Source organism: Coturnix japonica, chromosome 2 (assembly GCF_001577835.2).
Source record: "Coturnix japonica isolate 7356 chromosome 2, Coturnix japonica 2.1, whole genome shotgun sequence".
In the NCBI taxonomy this organism is placed as follows: Eukaryota; Metazoa; Chordata; class Aves; order Galliformes; family Phasianidae; genus Coturnix; species Coturnix japonica.
Window position 1 is genome coordinate 53,931,979 of NC_029517.1, and position 21,606 is coordinate 53,953,584.

At 38.5% G+C, this 21,606-nt stretch overlaps 1 protein-coding gene across 1 annotated transcript in view; it reads left to right on the forward strand.

Annotated features, from left to right (window-relative positions):
• Positions 1 to 21,606, forward strand: part of TRIO (trio Rho guanine nucleotide exchange factor) — a 221,479-nt gene that overhangs the window by 92,175 nt on the left and 107,698 nt on the right. Inside the window, exons 10-13 of the mRNA XM_015854391.2 lie at positions 2,078 to 2,200; positions 7,285 to 7,476; positions 16,964 to 17,133; positions 18,040 to 18,214. Of these exons, the coding sequence (XP_015709877.1) occupies positions 2,078 to 2,200; positions 7,285 to 7,476; positions 16,964 to 17,133; positions 18,040 to 18,214 (660 nt within the window). The remainder of the gene's footprint in view (positions 1 to 2,077; positions 2,201 to 7,284; positions 7,477 to 16,963; positions 17,134 to 18,039; positions 18,215 to 21,606) is intronic.

Genomic DNA, 21,606 nt, shown 5'->3' on the forward strand with positions numbered 1-21,606 from the left:
TCTTGTATGGGAATAGTGTATGGGATTAGGGTCCCTTCCAACTCAGGATATTCTATGATTATGTACCTATGAAATACAGCCAGGATGTTGCAGGAGTAGTTTTTAAGTCTGATTATGACTTAAGAAGGCAAGAATCATCACTGCACTACATGTCAAATGTTTTCAGAACAGGATAGGTAGTGTAGGAGGAAGAAGGGAGAGAGAGACCCCACCGAATTCCTTGTATTAGAGTTAAGGACACCAGCAGATATGGAGGGGGAGAAGGTATGGTTTTCTAGCCAGGCCTATTTCAAAATAAAGCAAAGTACTTCATTTTTAAATTTCTCTGGCTTCCTATTAGGCTGATAGGAAACTCCTGAGGTCAGCAAGAAGTGCAGAGTCCTGTATCTGAGAAGGGAAAGAGCCCAGACACCAGTTTATTCTGGAGCCACCCAGCTTGGAATCATGTTGTGTGAAAAGGACTTGAGTGTCTAAGTGGACACCAAGTTGACCATGAACCGACAATGTGCCATTGCCATTAAGAAAACAAATGGTTTCTAGAACTGCTTTAGGCAGAGTATTGCCTGAAGGTGGAGTGAAATGACCCTCTTTACTCAGCACTGTGGTCTCATCATGAGTGCTGGTCCAGATTTGTGCTCTCCAGTACAAGAGAGGCATGGATATAATGAGAAGAGTCCAGCAGAGGGCCATGGAAACAGGGAAGAACTGAAGTATCTCTCCAATGAAGAGAGAATGGAAGACCCGGTTCTATAAGGTATATAGAAGAGCAGATCTGGGGAGGATCTTTACGTACAAATACCTGAAGGAGGAGTGTAAAGAATATGGAGCCAAACACTTCTCAGTGATGCCTAGTGGGGGCACTAGGAGGAGATGGGCACAAACTGGAACGGAGGAAGTATTCAAAAGCTGCCTAGATATGGTCCTTGGCAAATAGTTCTGGGTGTCCCTGCTTGAGCATGATTGGAGCAGATGGCCTTCAGAGGTCTTTGCCAACCTCAACTATTCAGAGATTCTATGATATATTAAAAAGAATGCTGGAGATAAATGTTAAGTAAAGCATTCCACCTCTTCTTAAATACTATGTAAAAATGATTAGCTGACTTGGAAAAAAAATACTCATCTGGAGTTGTTTTTAATTTGGAATATCATTCTTGAATCTTGGAGTATTGAACAAAAATTAAATACCATATGCATGCTAGTTAATGAAGGAATTAAAATACTGCTAAGATGTATTAGTTTGGAGAGAGACCAGATGGTTTTGTTTGTTCACTCATCAGAAAATTGGTATATGTGTAGTAATTCTTTGTGTTAACTGGCAGGAACTAATTGCATGTACAACTTAGTGTTTATAAATCTATCAAGCCAGTCATTGTGATAGAAGCTTTAACATCCTTAAAATGTATTTAGTTCCTCATATTTTCAGCTATAAAGTTTACAATACACAGTGATGTCTATTTGACACCTTAGGGAGATACTTCTATGGAACTGGGGGAGAATTCTTCATGTGCTCTTAATGCAGATGTCATTCTTCTCATAAGGATTTCAATTACATTTTTTTAAAATACAATATTTTTCTAACAGATCTTTCTTTTTGGCTTCACTATATGAAGTAAAGGAAAATTCTCCTCATCTAATATAAAACCTGACTGCTGTTCACAAGTGTTAATTGGGAATGTGCAAACATTTGTGTTTGTGACAGAAGAATGTGTGCTGAAGGCACAAATCACAGAGAGACCATCACCAGGGGTCCAGTCACTTGAAGCAAATTTTCTGTCAAATTGATAAATGCATAGAAATTATGCTGCCTTTGGTAGGCTTCAAAATAAACATATTTTTGATCATAGAATTTAGCTGGCTTTAATTAGTTATTGTCTTGACCTAAGTTTATGTAGTTGCTAATAAGAGGATGTAACTAACAGCCTTCAGTAGCAATAATGCACTTTAATCCACTAATACGGTACCTTATATGCTTAGTTTCTTGGATAGTTGTCTTTATATCACAACAGTTGAATTTGTATTACAACAAGGTGTTATTAAATGTACCCATTATCTCTTGTGATTTTCTTTTGCACCACAGGTGTTGGATTGGATTGAAAACCATGGAGAAGCCTTTCTTAGCAAACATACTGGAGTGGGAAAATCTCTGCATCGGGCTAGAGCATTACAGAAACGCCATGAAGACTTTGAAGAAGTTGCACAGGTGAAAAGCCGTCACATGCAGGACTGTGCATTTGTCGTGGAAATATATGAAAACTTCGTGCTTGAGAGCTAGATGTAGTGAGCTCCACTAAAAACAGCCAAAAAAAAAAAAAGTAAAAAATCAGTTCTAACAGTGGCCTATTTTGTGTGTATCACGAGCTTTTATTTATTTCTTTTCTCTGTGTTCCGGATTCAAGTAAGAAAAAGACAAACTTCTAGAGACTTAAAGAACGAGAGCATTGAAGCCCAACAGAGCTGCTTTTATTTATTTATCTATCCATTTATTTGTTTGTTTGGAAAAAAAAAAAAAAAAAAAGCTTTCAAAATAATTTAAAAAAAGAACTAAGGGCTCCTAAGAAACCAGGTGAGCCAGCAAACTGGCTTTACATTTTTCTATTAAGTGCAGTTGAGTTTGTAAATGCCCTCTTGTTTTGAATCGCTCACATCAGTGCTTTTTTCCATTGGAAGACTCTAGTTTTTGCCTTAAATAGAAATGATAATAGAACTTCAAAACTCACTTTTCTGTAGCACTTTTAAGATGTTGAGCTGATTGAAATAGAGAGAACGAAGAACTCGTGGAGAAGAACAACAGGAAATTGCTTTGGGCAGCAGCCTTGCAATTTCTCAGCCTTGAAAAGAGATGAGAGGTGAACAAAACCCATGAGAATTTGAAGACTTGAATCCTTCCTATTAGTAACATTCATTGTCCATTCAAAATTATTAATAATAATCAACAAGATTTCTTTAAGGTAGAATTTATGTAATCCTTCACTCAAAACAGAAGGTAAATTACTAGAAAATTTGAAGTGACTTGCAGACACAGCTTAGCAGTGACTCCTGGTATAATGGGGCATGTTGGTAGTTTTCCTATTTAACAGCTGGTTAAGCTCTGAATAAAATCATACTTTAAACACAATCTTAGAGCACTCCAATGTCTGAGGAGCTGAAATAGCTTCAGAAAGCTTCCTCAATATTAATTTCCTGTCAATTTTTGCAAAATAATACGCTTTGCTAGTTTTAGATATTTATATGCTGGATTTTCCATATGCAGATCTAATACTTCATTTCAAATCAAATCTGCAATGTTTTCCATGTGGATGTACTTACTTTCCTGAGTCAGAGAAGCAAGAATTTATTTGTGTAAGACACTTAAGAAAACGTGAATGATCTCATACTTAATACTGTGTTATTTGAGCAAAGAAGAAAATGTTTGAGTTGACCAAAGGGTATGAGGTATGTAGAACTACTACTGGGATATAAACTGCTGGAAAAAAATAACATTGTTAATTATCATTATATTTAAACTAGAAAGTTTTACAACAAATACTTTGCAAAACTTTTCTAAAGCTGAATGGTACTAGAATTTAAAATGATCTCTTGAGGGGATGAGTGGATTTTCTATTTTTGGCAATACTGGAAACTAGACTTGTCAAAGACCTTAAGTAAGCTATGGGGAACCATCCTCTCCTGACAGAATAACGGACAAAATGATCTAATAAGAAGTCATTTTTAATTTTTTTCATCTTTAACTTTTTGAATTTATAGTGACTGCCAAGAGAGGCACACCCTATGAATTGTTTCGCTTTGCTCTAAAAGTGGACATAAGCAAGCTGCAGAAGACATTCCTGTTGTTGATATTTTAAGGAAGGTTATGTTCAAGTTTAAGAAAGAAAGAGTTTTAAATTTCTTTTAGTAACTTTCAGATAATTTAATTTATTCTCTCCTTCATTTCTAGTTGGCCCAATTTTTGTGATTTTGGTTTTTGTATGTGTTCTTGTTACTTCTTTTTTCTTTTAGCTTGTCTGTTTTATTATGATGGACTTCTCTTTGTTTTAAATAGGACCCTTGATAATCTGGGGTTTTCAGTCATCTCTAGTCAGAAATTGAGAGGAAGCAGCACAGCAAAGTTTTATAAAATGCAGGGAGCCAGTAGAAGTGTTAAAATGTTACTGACTGAAAGCTAACTCCAAAATCTTCTATACTTGAACCAATTCTTACTTTCCTGTACCTAAGAATGGCTGTAATGCATCAAACTAAACAATTGTGGCCAAACACCGTATGCAGAAAGAAAAGAATGACTGTATAAAAAAGTCACCATTATCCTCCCAATTGTTTGGGTTTATTTGAAGTGTGAAACTGAAGGCTGCATCAGAGCCATTGTTTAGTCATTGATGGACTTCTCTTGACTAGGTTAACTAGTTTTTGAACCCATTTATATTTTTGGAATGTACACCAGTTCTTGTGCCAATGAGTTCAGCAATTTAATTGCTCCTTAGATGAAAAGTACTTCTGGTTTTGGTTGTGGGGTTTTGTTTTTTTTCTTACATTTCAGATATGTTTTCTGATGCTTAAACATGATATTATCAGCTGAATTTAATGGGTAATCTGTTCTAATTGTCTCTACCTTAGATGCTTTGTATACCACTATTAATCTTTCTTTGTCCATATATGCATTCATCTCCCTCCCTCCCTTCCACAGTGCACTAAACTCTACTCATTCCTGTTGTATTTATTGCTGCTCCCACTCATTTCTGCACTAATCTCTTAAATTTAACTTTGGACTCTTCTGTACCGTGTCGCTTCCTGTGCTCCTACTGTTTGTGCTGAAGAATACTTAGGGAAGGCTTCTCAAGAAGACTAGGAAAACAATGGGATGCATTATTTGGGAAAGTGATGGTGTGTCCATTCTAGAAGTTCTTCCAGTGTTTTGAAGAACAATGCTTATTGAAGTCTTGAGTGTGATCAGTTATGCCTTGGGGCACGAATGGATGAACTAAAGGTCTTACTGGGCTGATTATTTTCCTCTGGTGTTCAGGAATGGTTTACTGTTGGAGAAATTCAGAGGAAGTGTTAACTGATTTCAAAACTCTGTGTTGAAGTTGTCACCATGAAGGCTCCTTTGTCCGTTTGGGAAAGAGGCATAAGCAGGTTTGAGGGACAACTCCTCCCCTTTTTGCCTAAGTTTCCAACTGGTGACTGCCCCTTGCTACCAACACTTTCAACATTTTCTCATTGCTGCTTTCTCCTCCAAGCATTGGTTAGAAATAGGCATAGAACTGGGAACAGCAGGAGTTAGTAGAGTTCTTGTATTTGCTATGATTTCCACTCTGAAGAGTAGTTATTATCTGCCAAGATAAGTAATTGTGTTGTATTCCAGCTCTACTTGGAAGACAAATTTTAGTGATAAGGCATGTGTCTGCTGCTGAGGTCTGAGACTCACAGCCTGCTTTGAAGCACAGTGTAGGTTGTGTTAAATTTGAAACTCAGGCAGATCACCATCTAGTTTACCGAAAAAGAAGCTTGCTGTGCCTGGGCCTGTTACGCGGAAGGTGCTTTTGGAATTCATAAACAATGCTTCATATATGAGATAAAGTTTTCATTAAAACGGAAAGCTTTTGCTTCAGCCATCTGTAGCTGGGTGCGGTTCTTGGGGCTGATGAAGTATTTGTTGTTCGAGGAGTGCCTGGAGGATCTTCGGCTTTGCTCCTGAACACGTGTGATCAGTGACTGGGAAACACAAAACATGGAGCACAGATCAGAGTGTATTCTGGGCCAGCAGGACTGAGCTGGAGATGTTCAGCACTGTGTAATACTATCCCTGCTGAAAAGGGTGGGTTTGTATTTGTCTCTGCTGGCTTTCCCAGGGAAACTGGGAGGAGTTCGCTGCCTCTAAATGCAATTAAAAAGCTGAAGGTTGAGGAAAGACTAAGATGCACTTAGTCAGAATCAAGAAGCAGCATGGACTAAATTCTTTGCATAAATAATAAATGAAGAGAGAGCTCCCCTCAAGTATCTAAAAGCAGCACTGGGTCATGTAGCTGCCTTGGGCTTCCTTACATAAGTTTTCCCCAGAGGAGAACTTTGATTTCTTACCCATTTAATTGAGTTTCAGGTCTGGATTTGGATTTAACTTTTCTGGGATTTATTTTATTAATAAGAGCTGTGACAGTGGAGAAGAAAAGCACATTTTTATAGGCTTAATTTATCCTGGCATGCAGTGTTTTTACCTGACATAAATGAGATGGGAAGGAGATGAGGAGGGAGGGCAGAAGGGAAAAGAGAAAGGTGCAACTTACACTGTCAAGGAATTTTTTTCTTAGTCTGTGGTACAACCTTATCAGGAGACTTAACACAGTGATATCAGTAAAGCTTCTCTACTGTAGATATCAACTTGTTTTCACCAGAGTTCGAACCCTTCTGTACTTGCACGATGAGTTCACTTCAAGAATCATTCTTGTGCATGAAAACCCAAAGTTAGGTTCAGAAAAGGGGACACTCAAATAATAGCTCGTGTTTAAAATCAGTCCTATTTTGAATTAATGAGAACTGTAAACATGCAAGGTGCAAGTTCTAAGCTTTAAGAATTGTTAAACATGCTCTTCTTTTCTGGACCATAGCATGCTCAGCACATCAGATAGCAAATGTCTTGCATTCTGTTTTCTGCTGCGATCAGCTTTTTTCATTCCTGTGACATACTGGGACAATATTCCACTTCAATACTCAGCCACAGCCTATTCCTAAATCTTACTTTGTTGCTGCTTTCACAAATGGTGATCCACTTGCCATGTGAATTTTGAATATCTCTTTTCTGAAAGGCAATGCATACTGATAGCATGATTTTCTATGGCTGGTCACTTTCTGCTTTCTGCTTGGATGTATCAATTTGATGTTAGGTGTCTCTATCAGCGTCTAGGACTTTCCCAACACTGATGATGCACATTTGAAAAGACTTCTTGCCATGACTGTTGTGATATTTTTTTTTTCCAGTGCTGAGACAGGCGAGTTTACAAGTTATGAGACATTTATTGTAGCTGTGAATAATTCTGAAGAATAGACTTCCATGTTCTGAATGAAGGAGATATTTAAGTACACATAAAAAGGAGCTAATAAATGAATTTATTAACAGTTAAATGAGAAAGTACCTCGAAATACAATAGCATGTTCAGTAAGATCATATTCTGCTTTTAAAAAGAAAAATACATTCCAAGGACCTGTTTGTCCTTTTCTCTTATGAAATAGCTTTTAAAACATAATGGCTGAGTTTTCTTTGATTTAATCCTGTGAAACTAACTTATTTATCTACAGAACACATACACCAACGCAGATAAACTTCTAGAAGCAGCCGAACAGCTTGCTCAGACCGGAGAGTGTGATCCAGAGGAAATATATCAAGCTGCCCATCAGCTCGAGGACAGGATACAGGATTTTGTCAGACGCGTGGAACAGCGCAAGATCCTGCTGGACATGTCCGTTTCCTTTCACACACATGTCAAGGAGGTAAAGCCACTGATAAGTCATGTCATGACTTCAAGCCTTAAAACCATTACTGTCCAATGTTACCTTCATTGTTAAAACTTTGGCATGCAGACTAATGACCCTCTGTTGTACAACGAGTTTTGTAATCTGATATAGTTTGGGGACCAGGAACAGGGCTGTTGGAGGTTTTATAGGTTTATTTCTGTATTATTTTTCTTACTAGTACTTTTTTTTTTTTTTTTCTTTTTTTCTTTTTCCACAAGCAGTTTCTGCCTTCTTGTGCAAGTACACTTGCTTATTCTATCATGGGGAAGGGGAAATAGTCAGAATAGGGAACTGATACAACTAAAGGATAACACTGCAGAGTCAGAGGTTCTGCACGCTTTTGTTTTTCATGCAGCAACTGAACTGTCAGACATTTGGTTAGACTGATGCAGTTCTGAAGACTGCTGTGTGTGGATAAAGCATCCGGCCACTTCAGTCAACCCTGCTGTTCTGAGAGATTTTTTTTTTTTCTGTTTTCAACATCACATTTTACTCTTGTGTATTGAGAATTCTTCATAACCTACAGAGTATATCTGATATTGACCACGGTTTGCCTCATGTTTTAGTCTACTTTAGAAGTTGTATTTCTTTTGATGCTAGATACTGTGTAATGAGTTGGTACATTAGCATGCAGCATCTCACCTGCTTTTGAAAAACAAACAAACCCCAGATGAGCTATTAATTCTCCTAATAATTGGTGTAAATGTTATTGTATTTCAACAGTGAGCTGAACTGGAGAGCTTATATATGAGGGGAGAAAAATTAGGCTAATATGCTTCATTTTCAGCCAAATCTGTTTTTCTCATCCGATTGAGGACGTAGATCATATGTATTTACAATCTCATGGGAAAGTTTAGGATAAGCTAGAGTAGGAGTTTTTGATTATAGACTGTGACAAATCTTGACAATTGTAGATTATTTGCTTTCTGTTTTGGTCTTATGTTAAATCTTATTACTGCTCAGATTAGGTGAAAATTTTGTAAGGCTTCTGGAGCACAGCATGTCAGAGCATATGTCTTTTTGCCTTCCACCCTACACAGAGAAATAGTCTGTTTAGTGAGGAAGTATATTGTTCTAAAGCACTTCCTTCAGCAAAACCTTATGGAGGATCAGGGTGGGAATTTTTTGTATGTGAATCATCTACTTTGCACTTGAAACAAATGCACAAAGCAGTTGGTCTTTGAAGCAGGTCAGGGTTGAATTCCTTGTTAGCATGAATTCCATGTTAACATGAGGACATAGCTCCCCCATCAGTTTTTTCTCAGGTGCTTCCTTGTCAGAGCTCTCCCAGCATTCTTCATGTTTAAACAAAGGATAAATTCTGTATCTTGAACTATTCTTATGGGTGGACTTTTCTGCTTCATTTCTCAAACGCTTGGTGCTGCTCCATTGCCTGTTGTAAAGCAGGGGAACAGTCAGCTGCTGAAACGTGCTGTTTCTGTAGATGCTTTCATTACCTGCTTTTCTAAGCATTAAGAAGAACAGCTGGAATGCTATTTTAATGGACACTGTTGATTGTAGTGATGAAGGACAGAGACTGTAAAAGAAATTGCAAGGAAGGGCCCTTTTTTCTTTTAAAAAAAAAAAAAAGTCATATTGTTCTGTGAGTCAGTGTTGAGTAAGTCTGGGTGGCTGTCCAGATGTGCTGGAATGTTGCCACTACTCCCCTAGATAATAATGTTTTATTGGAAAAAGATCATCTGTATCTTGATTTATTTCTTTTGTAGAATGGGTATTACTCTGACCCTGTAAGTGCACACAGCTGTTGCTATAGCAGCTTCATTGCAGCCTGGAGATTGAGGAAGGGCATTGTAGCTGATGTCTAAAGGTTGGGTTTGTTTTGGTGTTTGGTTTGGTATGTTTATTTTTGGTTGTGTGGATGACTACTATACTTTACAAAGAAGGAAAAATTAAAAACAGCATTTAGTTATGTAAGCAACGCTATCTTGTTTATTTATTTGCATTCTACCTAAAAATACAGATGAAAGAGTGAGGCAGGTGGTTTGTATGTAGTAGGCCAGTCATTTGCTTAAGGTGCAAAGAAACAAAGCTCAGAGATGCCCTGTGCCTTCTGTATTCTGTTTTGTTTTCAAGAGCATGTTGTTTGTTACCAAACATGTGTGTGGAGTGCTGAGAAGGCATCACAAAGCAGATGGAAGATAAAAATGGCCTAAACCTGAAAGGCATCCATGCTTTGTTGGCAGAAGAATTACATTTTTCTTGCAGGATGTGGGAAATTGCAGCATAAATTAGTGCATACCTGCTGGAATGTAACTTTTCTGCTGTATGATTGAGTTAAGAAATTAATGTGTGTGTTTAACTGGTGAAGAGAGGTATTCAAGTAGTAGGATGATACACTATTTATTGAACTGAAGAGAGATGATTCAGTTGCTTTAAAAAAATAAAACAAGAAGTGTTTTGCTCGTCAGGTATTCAAGGTGAAGTTTCTGTCTTAGGAGTGTTGTCTTTGCGTTTTCCTGTACTGAGAAGTGGACACAAAGAAAAAATCCCCTTCTCATGTGTGGCTGCATGGAAAATGATGCAAAACCAAAGAAAGTTGGTTGTCAGGGTCCTGGGCTTTTTTGAAGCTTTGAAGTCTGGCACTGAATGACATCCAGTTTCTTGGCTGTTGAAGTAGGATGTTTTGTTGTATTTTATTCTTTTCACTGGAAATACTTTACACTTGAATATATGTTCCTCATTAGGGAATTCCAGTATTCCTTCTCTCCCGTTGGCTCTGTATAACCTTGATACTTTATGTAGATAAGTTTATGCAACTTATCGCTGCTACTGTGTCTGCTCAGTTTTTTCACTCTGTTCACATTCATTAAGTCAATTTCTGCAGTTTCTGCTTACCACAGGAGTGGCGAGATCTGTTTGACACGTTCCAGAAATAACAGACTTTTGCTTTACCTTTGCCCAGGACATCTGTATAGTGCATATGCAGCAGCCTGTTGTGATGCACTTTGGGCTGGCTTTCTGTGACCAGTATTGACAACGGTGCTGGTAAATTCCTCTTCTTAGAAACATCATGAAGCAGTGTACAAGTTAAATTACAGGATCACAGAATTATGATTGTACGCTGCTTTATGATGTTTCTAATACGCAGGAAGCTCTACCAGCACTACCCACAAGTTCTCAGATTCCTCATGAACCAACCTCAACAGACCATATTTCTCACTGACATCGAAAAAGGGTGGATTCAGGGAAGCCTGAAGTACAGTATGAGGTAATGTTATTGCCGTTACTCATTTTGCTTATTGGTGATCCAAGCAAATCTGTTGTTTCCTGTACATAAATTCTGATTCTAGTTTTGTACATTTGTTAATGTTGATATTTTAGATCCCTCTCAAACAGTGAGAAATTTCAGTCTTTGCAAAACTTTTCAGCAAGTGAAGTGATGTAGTTAAGGTGTGTTTATGTTGCTTGGGGATTCATGAGAATTCCTGTGAGGTACAGTGTATTGAACATACGGTGTTCAGGCTGATTCCTACCCTGTGGATGGATAAAATGCAACTCGTAACTCAAAGCTGTTGACAGAGTCAAATGAGATGCTGTGCAAGAAAAATCACACAGGTGAAAAATACATTTCCTGAGTAAGTAGTTATCCTAAAAGCTTGTCTGCAAAACACAGGAGCAAAAGCCACAGTAGTCTTTGTTTTGAAATCTGCCATCACGTAGAGTTGAGCAGAATTTTGGTGTGGATTCAAATTCTTACATTCTTTCTCACTCACTCTCAGCTCCCACAGCATTTATGAGTGAGAAGACTGAAATCATGGCCAAACCAGGTGTTTGTAGTAGTGCCAAAGTAGAGCAACAGATATTTTCCTAACTGGAGTGAAGTGTGGGAATACAGACCAGGGCTGAATGTTCATGGAAGAGAATGGTCTGTTGGCTTTTTGTGTATATTCTGACTAGTTGATTATAGAATAGCTCAGAGCACTTTCTATGTATACACAATATGTTTAAGGGTGTTACTAGAATACATCTCTCTCATCTTACTCAAACTAAATTTTACAGTAGGATATACTGAGGTTGAAATGAAGACAAGGGAAGTGGAATTGGCAGAGATTTCAAATACAGAAACCCACAGTTCCTGAACAAAACTAATGAAACAGAAGCCTGTGCAAGCTGCTGAAGAAAGGTGCCAGTGCGTGGGAAGGCTGAGAAGGCCTTGCTCTGGCCGTAACACGGCTGGTTCACTCACATTTAACTGTGGAGTGTGTTTGATTCAGAAAAGCTTGTTGATATGGTCTTGCTTTGTCTTGTGACTCAGTGCCAGAAATATGCCCTCACTGCATTATCCAGTATAGATAAGCACAGCTTTTCATTAATTTTATCCCAGAGTGAACCTTGAGGTGACAGATCTGCTGTTCTGGTTGCCAGCTGCTCCTGAGTATTTGATTCTGCTGAGCTGGTGATCTGTGGCTTAAATTTGGATGTCATAATAAAGCTGCTGTCTTCTGTGCCGAGAACTGGAGCATGCCCTTTCCAGGCAGCAGACCAGCTTTTTAGCTGATCTGGCAATGTGTATGAAGTGAAGTCTCTGCTCGCTACGCTGATATGCTAGTATTTCTGAATCTGAGAGTTGAGGAAGAAATGCTTCTTACTCTTAAGAGAAGCATTCAGCAGCAGTACATTGACATGTGTTGTTTTTCTGACTTGGTAGGACTGTGTGCCAGTTAACCAGCGCAAATTTCCTCTCCCGAGTTTGTCAATACTGGTAGCTGCACTGGCTTTAAAATGGATCCAGTTGATGGGTTGCAGTCCAGGTGTTACTGAAATAACACAAAATACTTTGGAAATGTGAAGCAGAAATAGACTTCCAAAGCTATGATGTGGGCATTTTTATTTACTTGTTCAGATAAGGAACGGGGCAAATCATGACAGGATACTGATAGTTAATGTAATTTTAGGAAGATATAAGAAACTTGATGTTGCTTCAGGGATGAGCTTAATCTGAATGGGAAATTGATTATAATTGTGGTATAGATTGGAACTTCAAAATATAATTAAGTCTAATTTTCAAATATATGTATACATTTAATATCTTAAACATTCATGGAAGACCAGCTCCTGAGGTTTTAACATGTCAATTTGTTTATTCTTAAGAAGGTGCAATTTTTGTCCAATGCATGTACTGAAAGCCAAAACATACACATCTCAAACCCCTTCCATGCTTCAGTGTGCATATTAGTTACATTTGGCCCTGTATAGTTAACGGCTCCTTAAAGAAGTCAGTCTGTGGTGATACACAGACTGCAACGCTGTGCTGGGGGCATGGGCAAAATGAAGAATTGACAGTTTTGAAATGCAACAACTATGGTCTTTACTTTGTCTTAGCCTACTATAATAGTCGAAAGCTACTATGAAATGAAAAACAAAGAAAATTACCTTATGTAAAAACAAAAGGGACAGAGACTTCATAAAACAACTCTGAACTCAGGAAGATATTCACTTATGAGTAATTGTTCTCTGATAACGTTTAGCAAAATATTGTATGGTCTTATTTAGCACGGGTCCTTCAGGAGATTGCAGGGATGGGATTTAAAGAGATGGAGGCCCATGATGGAAATGCTGAAACTTCCAGGATGTTGCAGACAATTAAAGTAATACGATCTCAGTGACTAATGGCATGCTCCCAAGAACTTAGGAAAGAGGTAGCACAGGATGCAGGCTCATTCAAGCAGATGTTTCTTAGTCTGTGCTATGTATAGATCAAGAAAAAAAGTGCTGGGTGAAAAATTTGCTTGTCAGGGATTCAGAATTTGATTTCCCTCTCCAATTTTAATTCTGATGAGATGTGAAAGAGAGAAAAACCTCATTCTGTGGCTGGATTTAGTTATTTACGTAGTTCTCTCCCCATAGCTTAAAGCTGATTTGCCATTGAATAAAGCTCTTACAAAGGTGACAGGGCTTAGTGGTTTGGGGATCTTTCTGCTTTTTTTTTAGTTTTATTTTTATAGTGAATAGAAAAGCGTGACCAGAGATTTCTCAAAAATTCACACTGAGAGGAAGTTAGTGTTTTTTTAATGATGAGGGGTTTTTCTTCTGTCAGATTCTTGTTGCTTTCACTATTGGATGGAATAATTCATTACGTCAGGAAATCATTGCAGTATAAAATCGGTAGTTCTGCTCTGCTAAACATGCTCCAGTCTCTTTTCTCTCAGTAAACTGTTTGGCTTCTTTTGGGTTTATTGTGCAAGCTCGTTCTGGCTCCACCCTTAGGTTTGTATCTGAAAACAAGGTAGTTTATGCAATTTGCAGTGTACCCAGTGCTCGTTTTGGTTTTAAAGCTGTATACAGAAAGCCAACTGACATGCCACCCATTGTGAACTAAAGTCATTTTAATAAATGGCAGGAATTTATATCCAGCTTTGATAACCTGACGGTTCTGTTCATCTTTGGTGGCTTTATGCTAACTTTTGTGGATGAACTGCGTCAGATCAAGATTATTTTCAAGGGAAACTATTTGTCAGAAACTTGCTTATTGGAAAAGTGTTAAAAGCCTACCTGGTAATGTATGAGAAAGAATAACTTTTGCTATAAAAATGTCACGAAAGTGTTCACTTCAGAAATGGCTTAAATTGTTCCACTTTCAACAGTGTATGAATCACTGCTAGACAAGTAATGCATGCTAATTACTATCACACTCTTTCTGCACATTTATAAATTGCCTTTTCTGCACAAGCAGCGGGTGATTTGGCTAATTAAATAGGCAAATGCAGTGTATTTCTGAGCTCCTTGGTTCCATGGGGCCAGGATACCATGTTTACAGTTGTGCTGTGCTGCTTCTGCACTGAGAAACTGGTTCTGTGTTCCTGGTAACCAGGCAGCAGGCCAGCCAGTGTGACATTTGTTGTGCTAGTACTATGCTGTTCTACTCCAGGTAGGTGGTCATGCTTAGGACTGGCTATGTAGGATGACTGCTTCTTCTGTGCTGGCTTGGTCTCCTGTACCCAGGGTGAGCTTTAAGGGAAATATTCCCAAGCAAAACACATCACCAGTGTAAACTGACCCTGCCAGGTCTTCTTCCCCTGGTAACAGAGGTGACTGAAGAATATGTGAAGAATCACAGAGGTAAGTTTTCCCCCTGTACAGATGAGACCCAGCACCCAGCTGAAAAGACATAGTAGAAAAATTTGAAGTGGTTCTTGGACCTACTTTGAGCTGCAGCGCAGGTACTTGTATGGGTGCCAACGGGTGCAAACTAGATACAGTTCAGGATATCCAAAATGACTTCGATTCTGATCTGTCTTTGATAAACATCTCTGTAAATTGGGCCTTTTATAGACAATACAGTAAGCATGGGGTAAAAGCTCTTCTAGCTAGCACCAAATGCCTTAGTTCCATACTCAACAGTAAGTGTTACACTCTCTGAAGCGCATATTTACACAGTTCCAGGAACTGTATGCACACAGCATCTCCCTTGGAAGATCTCTATCACAGTCTCCTGTTTCCAAGGTTCAAGACATAGCTTATGAACTAAGAGAAGAATAAAAACGTGTCTTCTGGTCATTAAAACCTGAGTACATTTTGCAAGTTGTGCTTTCAGGCTTCTTGATCCTAAGTTTCATTTGTCTTGAAGTAAAATTTGCATTTCTAAGTATGCATTTGAAAACATTTATTTATTTATTTATTTGTTTTTATGTTGCAGTGAGTTGTGCTGGAATGAGCGCTGGCTAGTACTTATGACACACTTGTTAAGTTCCAATGATTTCTGCTCCTTTTAAGTAAGAAGGACTGCTGTGACTCGAGCTCGTGGTGTTTATGACTATGGAATTGCATTCAGATGTGTGAGAGGCACTGTCTGTGAGGCATATAAGTAGTCAGAAGATCAGAGTGTGTACAAATAGGAGGTTCTGGGTTTTGGAGGGTTTGGGGTGTTCCTTTTTAGTAGATTTGTGGAGAAGAGTTTGGTTAAAAATCACAAACTTTTCCTTGATATTTGAAAGTATAATTCAAGCTATACTGAAAACCTGACTGAAGAGGCACATAAGGCTTTAAGATATTAAAAAGAAGCAAGCAAAACAAATAAAGGAAACATCAAAACCACCACCAACAAAAACCTAGCATTTGATTTTAAAATAAAGCTGCTGTAGAACTTTTTAATTGAAACTTAGACTAATTCACTGAATTTTCTGTTTTATTGTAACACTGCTGGTAGTTACCTTTATGATCAGAACATTACACAAAAGCACAAAGTGAGTATTTAGTAGAGAATGTTAAGCTAAGAAATAAAGCATTTGTCTTACTCTCTTTGAAGTTAAGCCACATGGATTGCTTATTGACTGCATTTTAATTGTTCACTTTTAATTAGTTTCAAGGTTAACAAAGCCAATTATATCTCTAAATTGCTGAAAGACAAATTCAAATGAAGACAAAAGATCTTAATACTGTCCATCAGAACAGAATTCTTCTTTCAAGATAAAAAGGAGATTTCAGTCCTTGTTCTTGGAAGTTAGGGCTTGAGATGTGATAATAAATGGGGAGGAGAGACCTGATTTGGCAGCTTCCTGTGAGAGAAACTGTTGCGTTGTGCTGTGAGTGCACACAGTGGTGTTGCAGGGGACCAGCATGTGCCCTCTTCCAGCACTGTGTTATTGCACTATAGGTGTCTGATGGTTTGTTGGTGAATAATTTCCATGCAGAGCTTAGGATGCAATAGTTTATTTTGTGAAATTGTAGAAAGAGCACGGTGGAATACAGATATTTGGTAATGATACATTGCTTGCCTATACCTAGAGGTTTTTCCATAAACTGCAGTATGTGGGCAGTTCTGAACAGGGACATGTGGGTGTGTTAAGTGGGGAAAACAAAGCCAAAAAAGTTAGTGTAATTACTTGCAACGTTTTTTTGCTGTTATTGTTGTAATAGCATGAAATTGAAAGCAACAGGGTAAGCACCATAGCTGTAGAGATTATGATAGAAAAATAACTTCTCACGGCAGATTTCTCTCTGTATATTGTTTTCTGAAATGCTTTTTCCTTTTTCTGAAGGCCACAGAAATGTGTCATGTTATCTGTGTGCGTGTGTCAGCCTGGCAGTGTAAATTTGATGGTGGCTACAATACATCTCCCTTCCTTCCTTCCTTCCTTCCTTCTCTCAGGGAGTGTTACCATAGCATTTTCCTCCCGGTGACTTTCTCGCAGAGCTGCAGATGGGATTCTTGCTATGAGCTCTCTGCTGCTCAGTCGGATACATTCAGTACTGTAGAAGGAAAATGAGAAAGAAAGGGTGACTTAGCAACACGGATAAAGCTTTCCTGGTATTTCCAGGACATGAAAACCTTATTTGAAGCAAAGGCTCATTTTTATTAGATTGAAGATGGAATTTTTCGATGAAGAGAAACAAATACTGTTTCTCCCCCTCCATTTTCTCCTCTCCAAGCAAACTGATTTTCAACAGTGACTGCCTGATCCTGGTGCTTATTTTTCTTCTTCTTTTTTTTCCCCTTCCTTAGCTGTGGACATGGCTTGAAGAGTTGCAGAAAGAACTGCTTGATGATGTCTATGCAGAGTCTGTAGAGGCCGTCCAAGACCTGATTAAACGTTTTGGTCAGCAGCAGCAGACTACTCTGCAGGTTACAGTCAACGTCATAAAAGAAGGTGAAGATCTCATACAGCAACTAAGGTAAAACAAGGTTTAATTTAAATCTCTTCTGGCATGCGTCTGGTATTCTGCAAGGCTTAGCTTCTATTTTGGGAGCAGAGATAATGACTACATGCTCTGACCTATAAATAAAATTTGTAAATATTAAGACTGCTATTATGTTTCATTCTGTACTGATGGTCTGTAACTCTCTGCTTGCAGGAAGCCCAGCTTATAAACACTACCTTTATAAGAAGGAGACTTTGTTTACATAAGCTACCTTTGTAATAGGAGCAATTGTATGCCTTTGTAGTCTGGGAGATGCAGGGCTCCACAGTTTTTCGACTTCTGAGCAACAGACTTCTCATAAAGAGACCCTTGAAATTGTTTTGCAGTCTAATATAGCACTTTTCTGTAGCGATGACCATCAGTTTGCAGTCCATTCATTCAGCAGTATTCTAAATAAACTTGGGACACATCTGCACTGTTACATCTCCTATTTGCTATGGGATTTGATGTTAACATACCTGAATCTGTTGAAGTTTTTGTACTACATTAAAATACTTGTTAATCCCTTCTTAATATCTTATATTGATTTTTCACTACCAGGAAGATCCAGTGAAGTAAATAGTTATCATATGCCACTTCCTTTTCACAGAGAAAGAGCTTCTCTCTTTTAAACTTTACTGTTCCTGTAAGCAGAATGTCCTTAAATGTTGAATTGGTCAAAAAATGAAAGCAGTCTTATTTTCTAATGCTTTTTCAAGTAGTAAAACATAATTTGGACTTGTAGTAACAAAATATAAAGATTTAACTTGCATATAATATGATTAGCATTAACTTTTCTTTAAAAACCCTATATTTCATGGTTGTGTGTATCATCCAAACTGTGCGGTTTTCTTTTTTCAATAACTGTCTTCCCCCTGCCCCCATCTCTGCTTTGAATAGGGATTCAGCCATTTCTAGTAACAAGACCCCCCACAACAGCTCAATCAACCACATAGAGACAGTCCTGCAGCAGCTGGATGAGGCCCAATCTCAGATGGAGGAACTGTTTCAAGAACGCAAGATCAAGCTTGAGCTGTTTCTGCAGCTCCGCATATTTGAAAGAGATGCAATAGATGTAAGTATCCGCTCTTGAAGCTGCACAGCAATTCTTCTCTTGTTGTTGAGGAACATTTATGCTGAGATGATTCCGTAGTTGCATTGGCATGTGACATAAGTGAATGATAAACCTTTTTTCTTACAGAACTAAGGCTTCTGTTTTATATGTGGAAGTCTCAGAAGAGAGTCAAGCTGGGCTTTTTTATATTCATTCCAGCTCTGATTGCCTCCCAGTGCACATTTAAGCAACTGTCATGCATCTTCTGTAAAATTGTAACGTACCATTTGCTTCATCTGGCAAATGTGGTTTGAATATCAAGGTGCCTTGATATAACTCGTACAACTACATTTAGTATGACTTATAAGACACACAGAGTGATTTAGTACAGAAACTCTAAGCTGTTGCTTTGTAGTAATATAACTCTTCTTTCTTTTCCAAATCAGCAGTGTGTCTTTCAGTTGACAACTGTAAGTGGTATTTGGAATTCTTTGGAAATGTTGAATCTCCCTTCCTCTCACCTTCTTTCCATCTCTCAAATAAGGATCTTTTTTTGCTCTGAAAATATCAAAAACTAGTGCCACACCCCTGCAAAACTTCAGGCAGTTTTTGGAATTTACAGATTTTGGAGGAGGGTTACAGCAATATCAGTCGGAAAGGTTCTGTTTGTATGTAGGGGTGTGCATGCAAACAAATGTTCAACTCCACATGGAGCTTATGTTATATAATTACTTCATAAAACTTCAACTAAGCTGACCACGAATGCTGTACACAGTGACTGAAAATTGAGTTGGTGCTTCAAAAGATTAATGGTTATCCTTTGGAATGTGATCTTGTTTGGTTATATGATGGCTTACCTTGACATTCTGTAAACCTGAAATTACAGTGTTATAGGAGCTACTAAATTTACCTCTTTCCTTCTACATAAGTAAAAGCCACAACTGTTGATTACATACAGATGGTGTAAGGGCAAAGAGACAATTATCAGAAGTGATGGCTTTTAAGGTGTTTGTTTGTTGTTGTTATTCCGTTTTGTTTTGTTTTGTTTTTCCTTAAAATTGGGATTAAATACCTTTGCTGGATTCTAGTTTAGTTAAGCAAATTGTCAGGTGCAGGCCAGGCACAGAAAGACACAGTTCCTTGATTTGTACCCTTGGAGGAAGTGAGACTATGCACTCCACAGTAATAATAACTTCAGTGTAAAGAAAGACTAAGAAGCTTCTCTATTTTGGTATTCACATTGTGGAGGTGAAACTAGTCTGCAGAGACTTTACTACTTAAATTGGGAGTTGCTGTCTTGAGTATGGAAGGGAAAGGCTTGGCAGAACTGTGATTGTAATAATTAATTGGCTGACTGATGCGTGTGGAGGAATATTAAAGGCATCCCCTTTCATAAGATTATCAGCATTTTTACAATCAAAGCAAAAGCGATCTCCAGTGGGTGGTGAGGCACTGGCATAGGCTGTCCAGAGAAGCTGTGGATGCCCCATCCCTGGAGGTGCTCAGGGCCAGGTTGGAAGGGGCCCTGAGCAGCCTGATCCAGTGGGTGGCAGCCCTGTCCACAGCATAGGGTTGGAGATTTAAAGTCCCTTCCAATCTCATCCATTCTGTGATTCTGTTATGTGATTCTTTGATTCAGTGTTTGATGGAGTTGGTATGATATTCTCAGAATATTTGTATTGCACCAGCATGGTGCAAGGCATACTAAGAAAACTGAAGGAAGAGCTATATTCAGAGTTTCAGTGAAGTTGATAATTAAGGTGATTGATCTCTGTTGTAGGTTGCCTAAACCAGAATTACATAATACCAGAAAGCTAGATGCAGAAGCCTTGCTTTACAGATGTGATCTAGTCCTTCAGTGCAGAATAGCACCACATGGATAGCAGTACTTCCATCTATATTGTTTGCTGATGAGATTTTATAGTTCAAAGCTGTATATCTTAACTTCACATGTCTTGCTTTTTCTAAACCTGACACTTGGAGTGCTTCACATTTTGGCATATGCAACATAAAGTTAAGCACCAGTTTCTGCATTAAAAGAGTTAACGTGTTTTGTTTATATGGCTTGGAAACAAAAAATGTCACTTACTTAGGATTTCCAAGTAGTCCTCCCAGGAAGAAACTGGGTTGTGATAATCCTGGCTGCCAAGCATCTTCAGCAAAATGTTGATTGTTTTGCTGTCTCTGCTTCCTCAGCAAAGCATGCTTCTCTTTTCCCTCTCCCTGAAGGCAAACATCTGTTTGGAAACTTCCGGGAAGAAATGCAAAGACTAGTTCCAGGTCAGTTGTGTGAAAGCAGAAGTTCAGCTGAAGTAACATGATAGCGAGGAGCCAGATAACACCTATGAACTTGCAGACCTTGCTTTGACCTCCTCTACCCAGTCAATTAGGACTTGGCTGTAGTGGCAACTCACTCAGGTGCATCCTGAGAGGACAGTTTTTCTGGATGTCAAGTGGTGTTTGTCTTACTGTTTGCAAAACGGTTCAAACTCAGATGGAACAAAGGGCTCCCTTAGGCACTGCAGATTCATACTGTGTAGCTGTGCTCCTGGGTACAGTGATGAAATTTGCTGCCATGTTGACTCATCCTCTTTTTGTCACTTTTCTTTCTTTCAATAGTGAAATATTCTTTCTTTTAGATGTTGTCTTTTATCTTGTAACTTCCCAGGTTCTCCTGCTCTTCTGATACTGGTGTAATTGCAGCTCCATTTTGCTCCTGCTCTTAGCATATGGACTCAACCTTCTCTATCCTTGCTGTTGGTTCTGAGGTCCTTGAAGGACTCTGTTTCTAATACCTATATTAACTAAAAGCAGGAAGGAGCAAAATAATGTAAGCAAAGAGTTTGGTGTTAGAGTGAGGAAGTGTTTGTAGTATAAGGAGGCTGTGTATGGACCTAGTCAGCCACAGTGTAGCTCTGGTGCAATGAATGCAGCCTAAAACATGTTTATCTTCTGTGTGCAGTTTTCACTGCCCATCTCTTAAATACCTCTGTACATATGTCAGGACTCCATGCAAAGCATATTGCATGCTTTCCAATTCATGGCTTTATCTCTATTTTTGGACACTACTTACAAGATGCTTGTGAAGTCATCCAGCTGAAAAGGCAAGGATGCAGAGTGCTGGATCACAGAGAATCTACTCTTCTTCCTTTTCCATTCATCCTTTTTCTTCCTCCTCAGCACATAATATTTTCTAGGTCCTGGTTAGCATTTAATTGCTGCGAAGAAGGCAGTTAGACTCTTTTGAGCAAAGATGTGTGATTCTTTATTTTTTTGCCATTCAGTACAAAAGAGTCTGCATCTCTTCTGTGTTTTACTTATTTCCTTCCTGTGCTTCCTAAGTTTTAGTGAGTAAAATCACTGGTCAGGCAGCTCATTCTCTGCACTAGCAACTTCTTGAACAAATTTTGTGG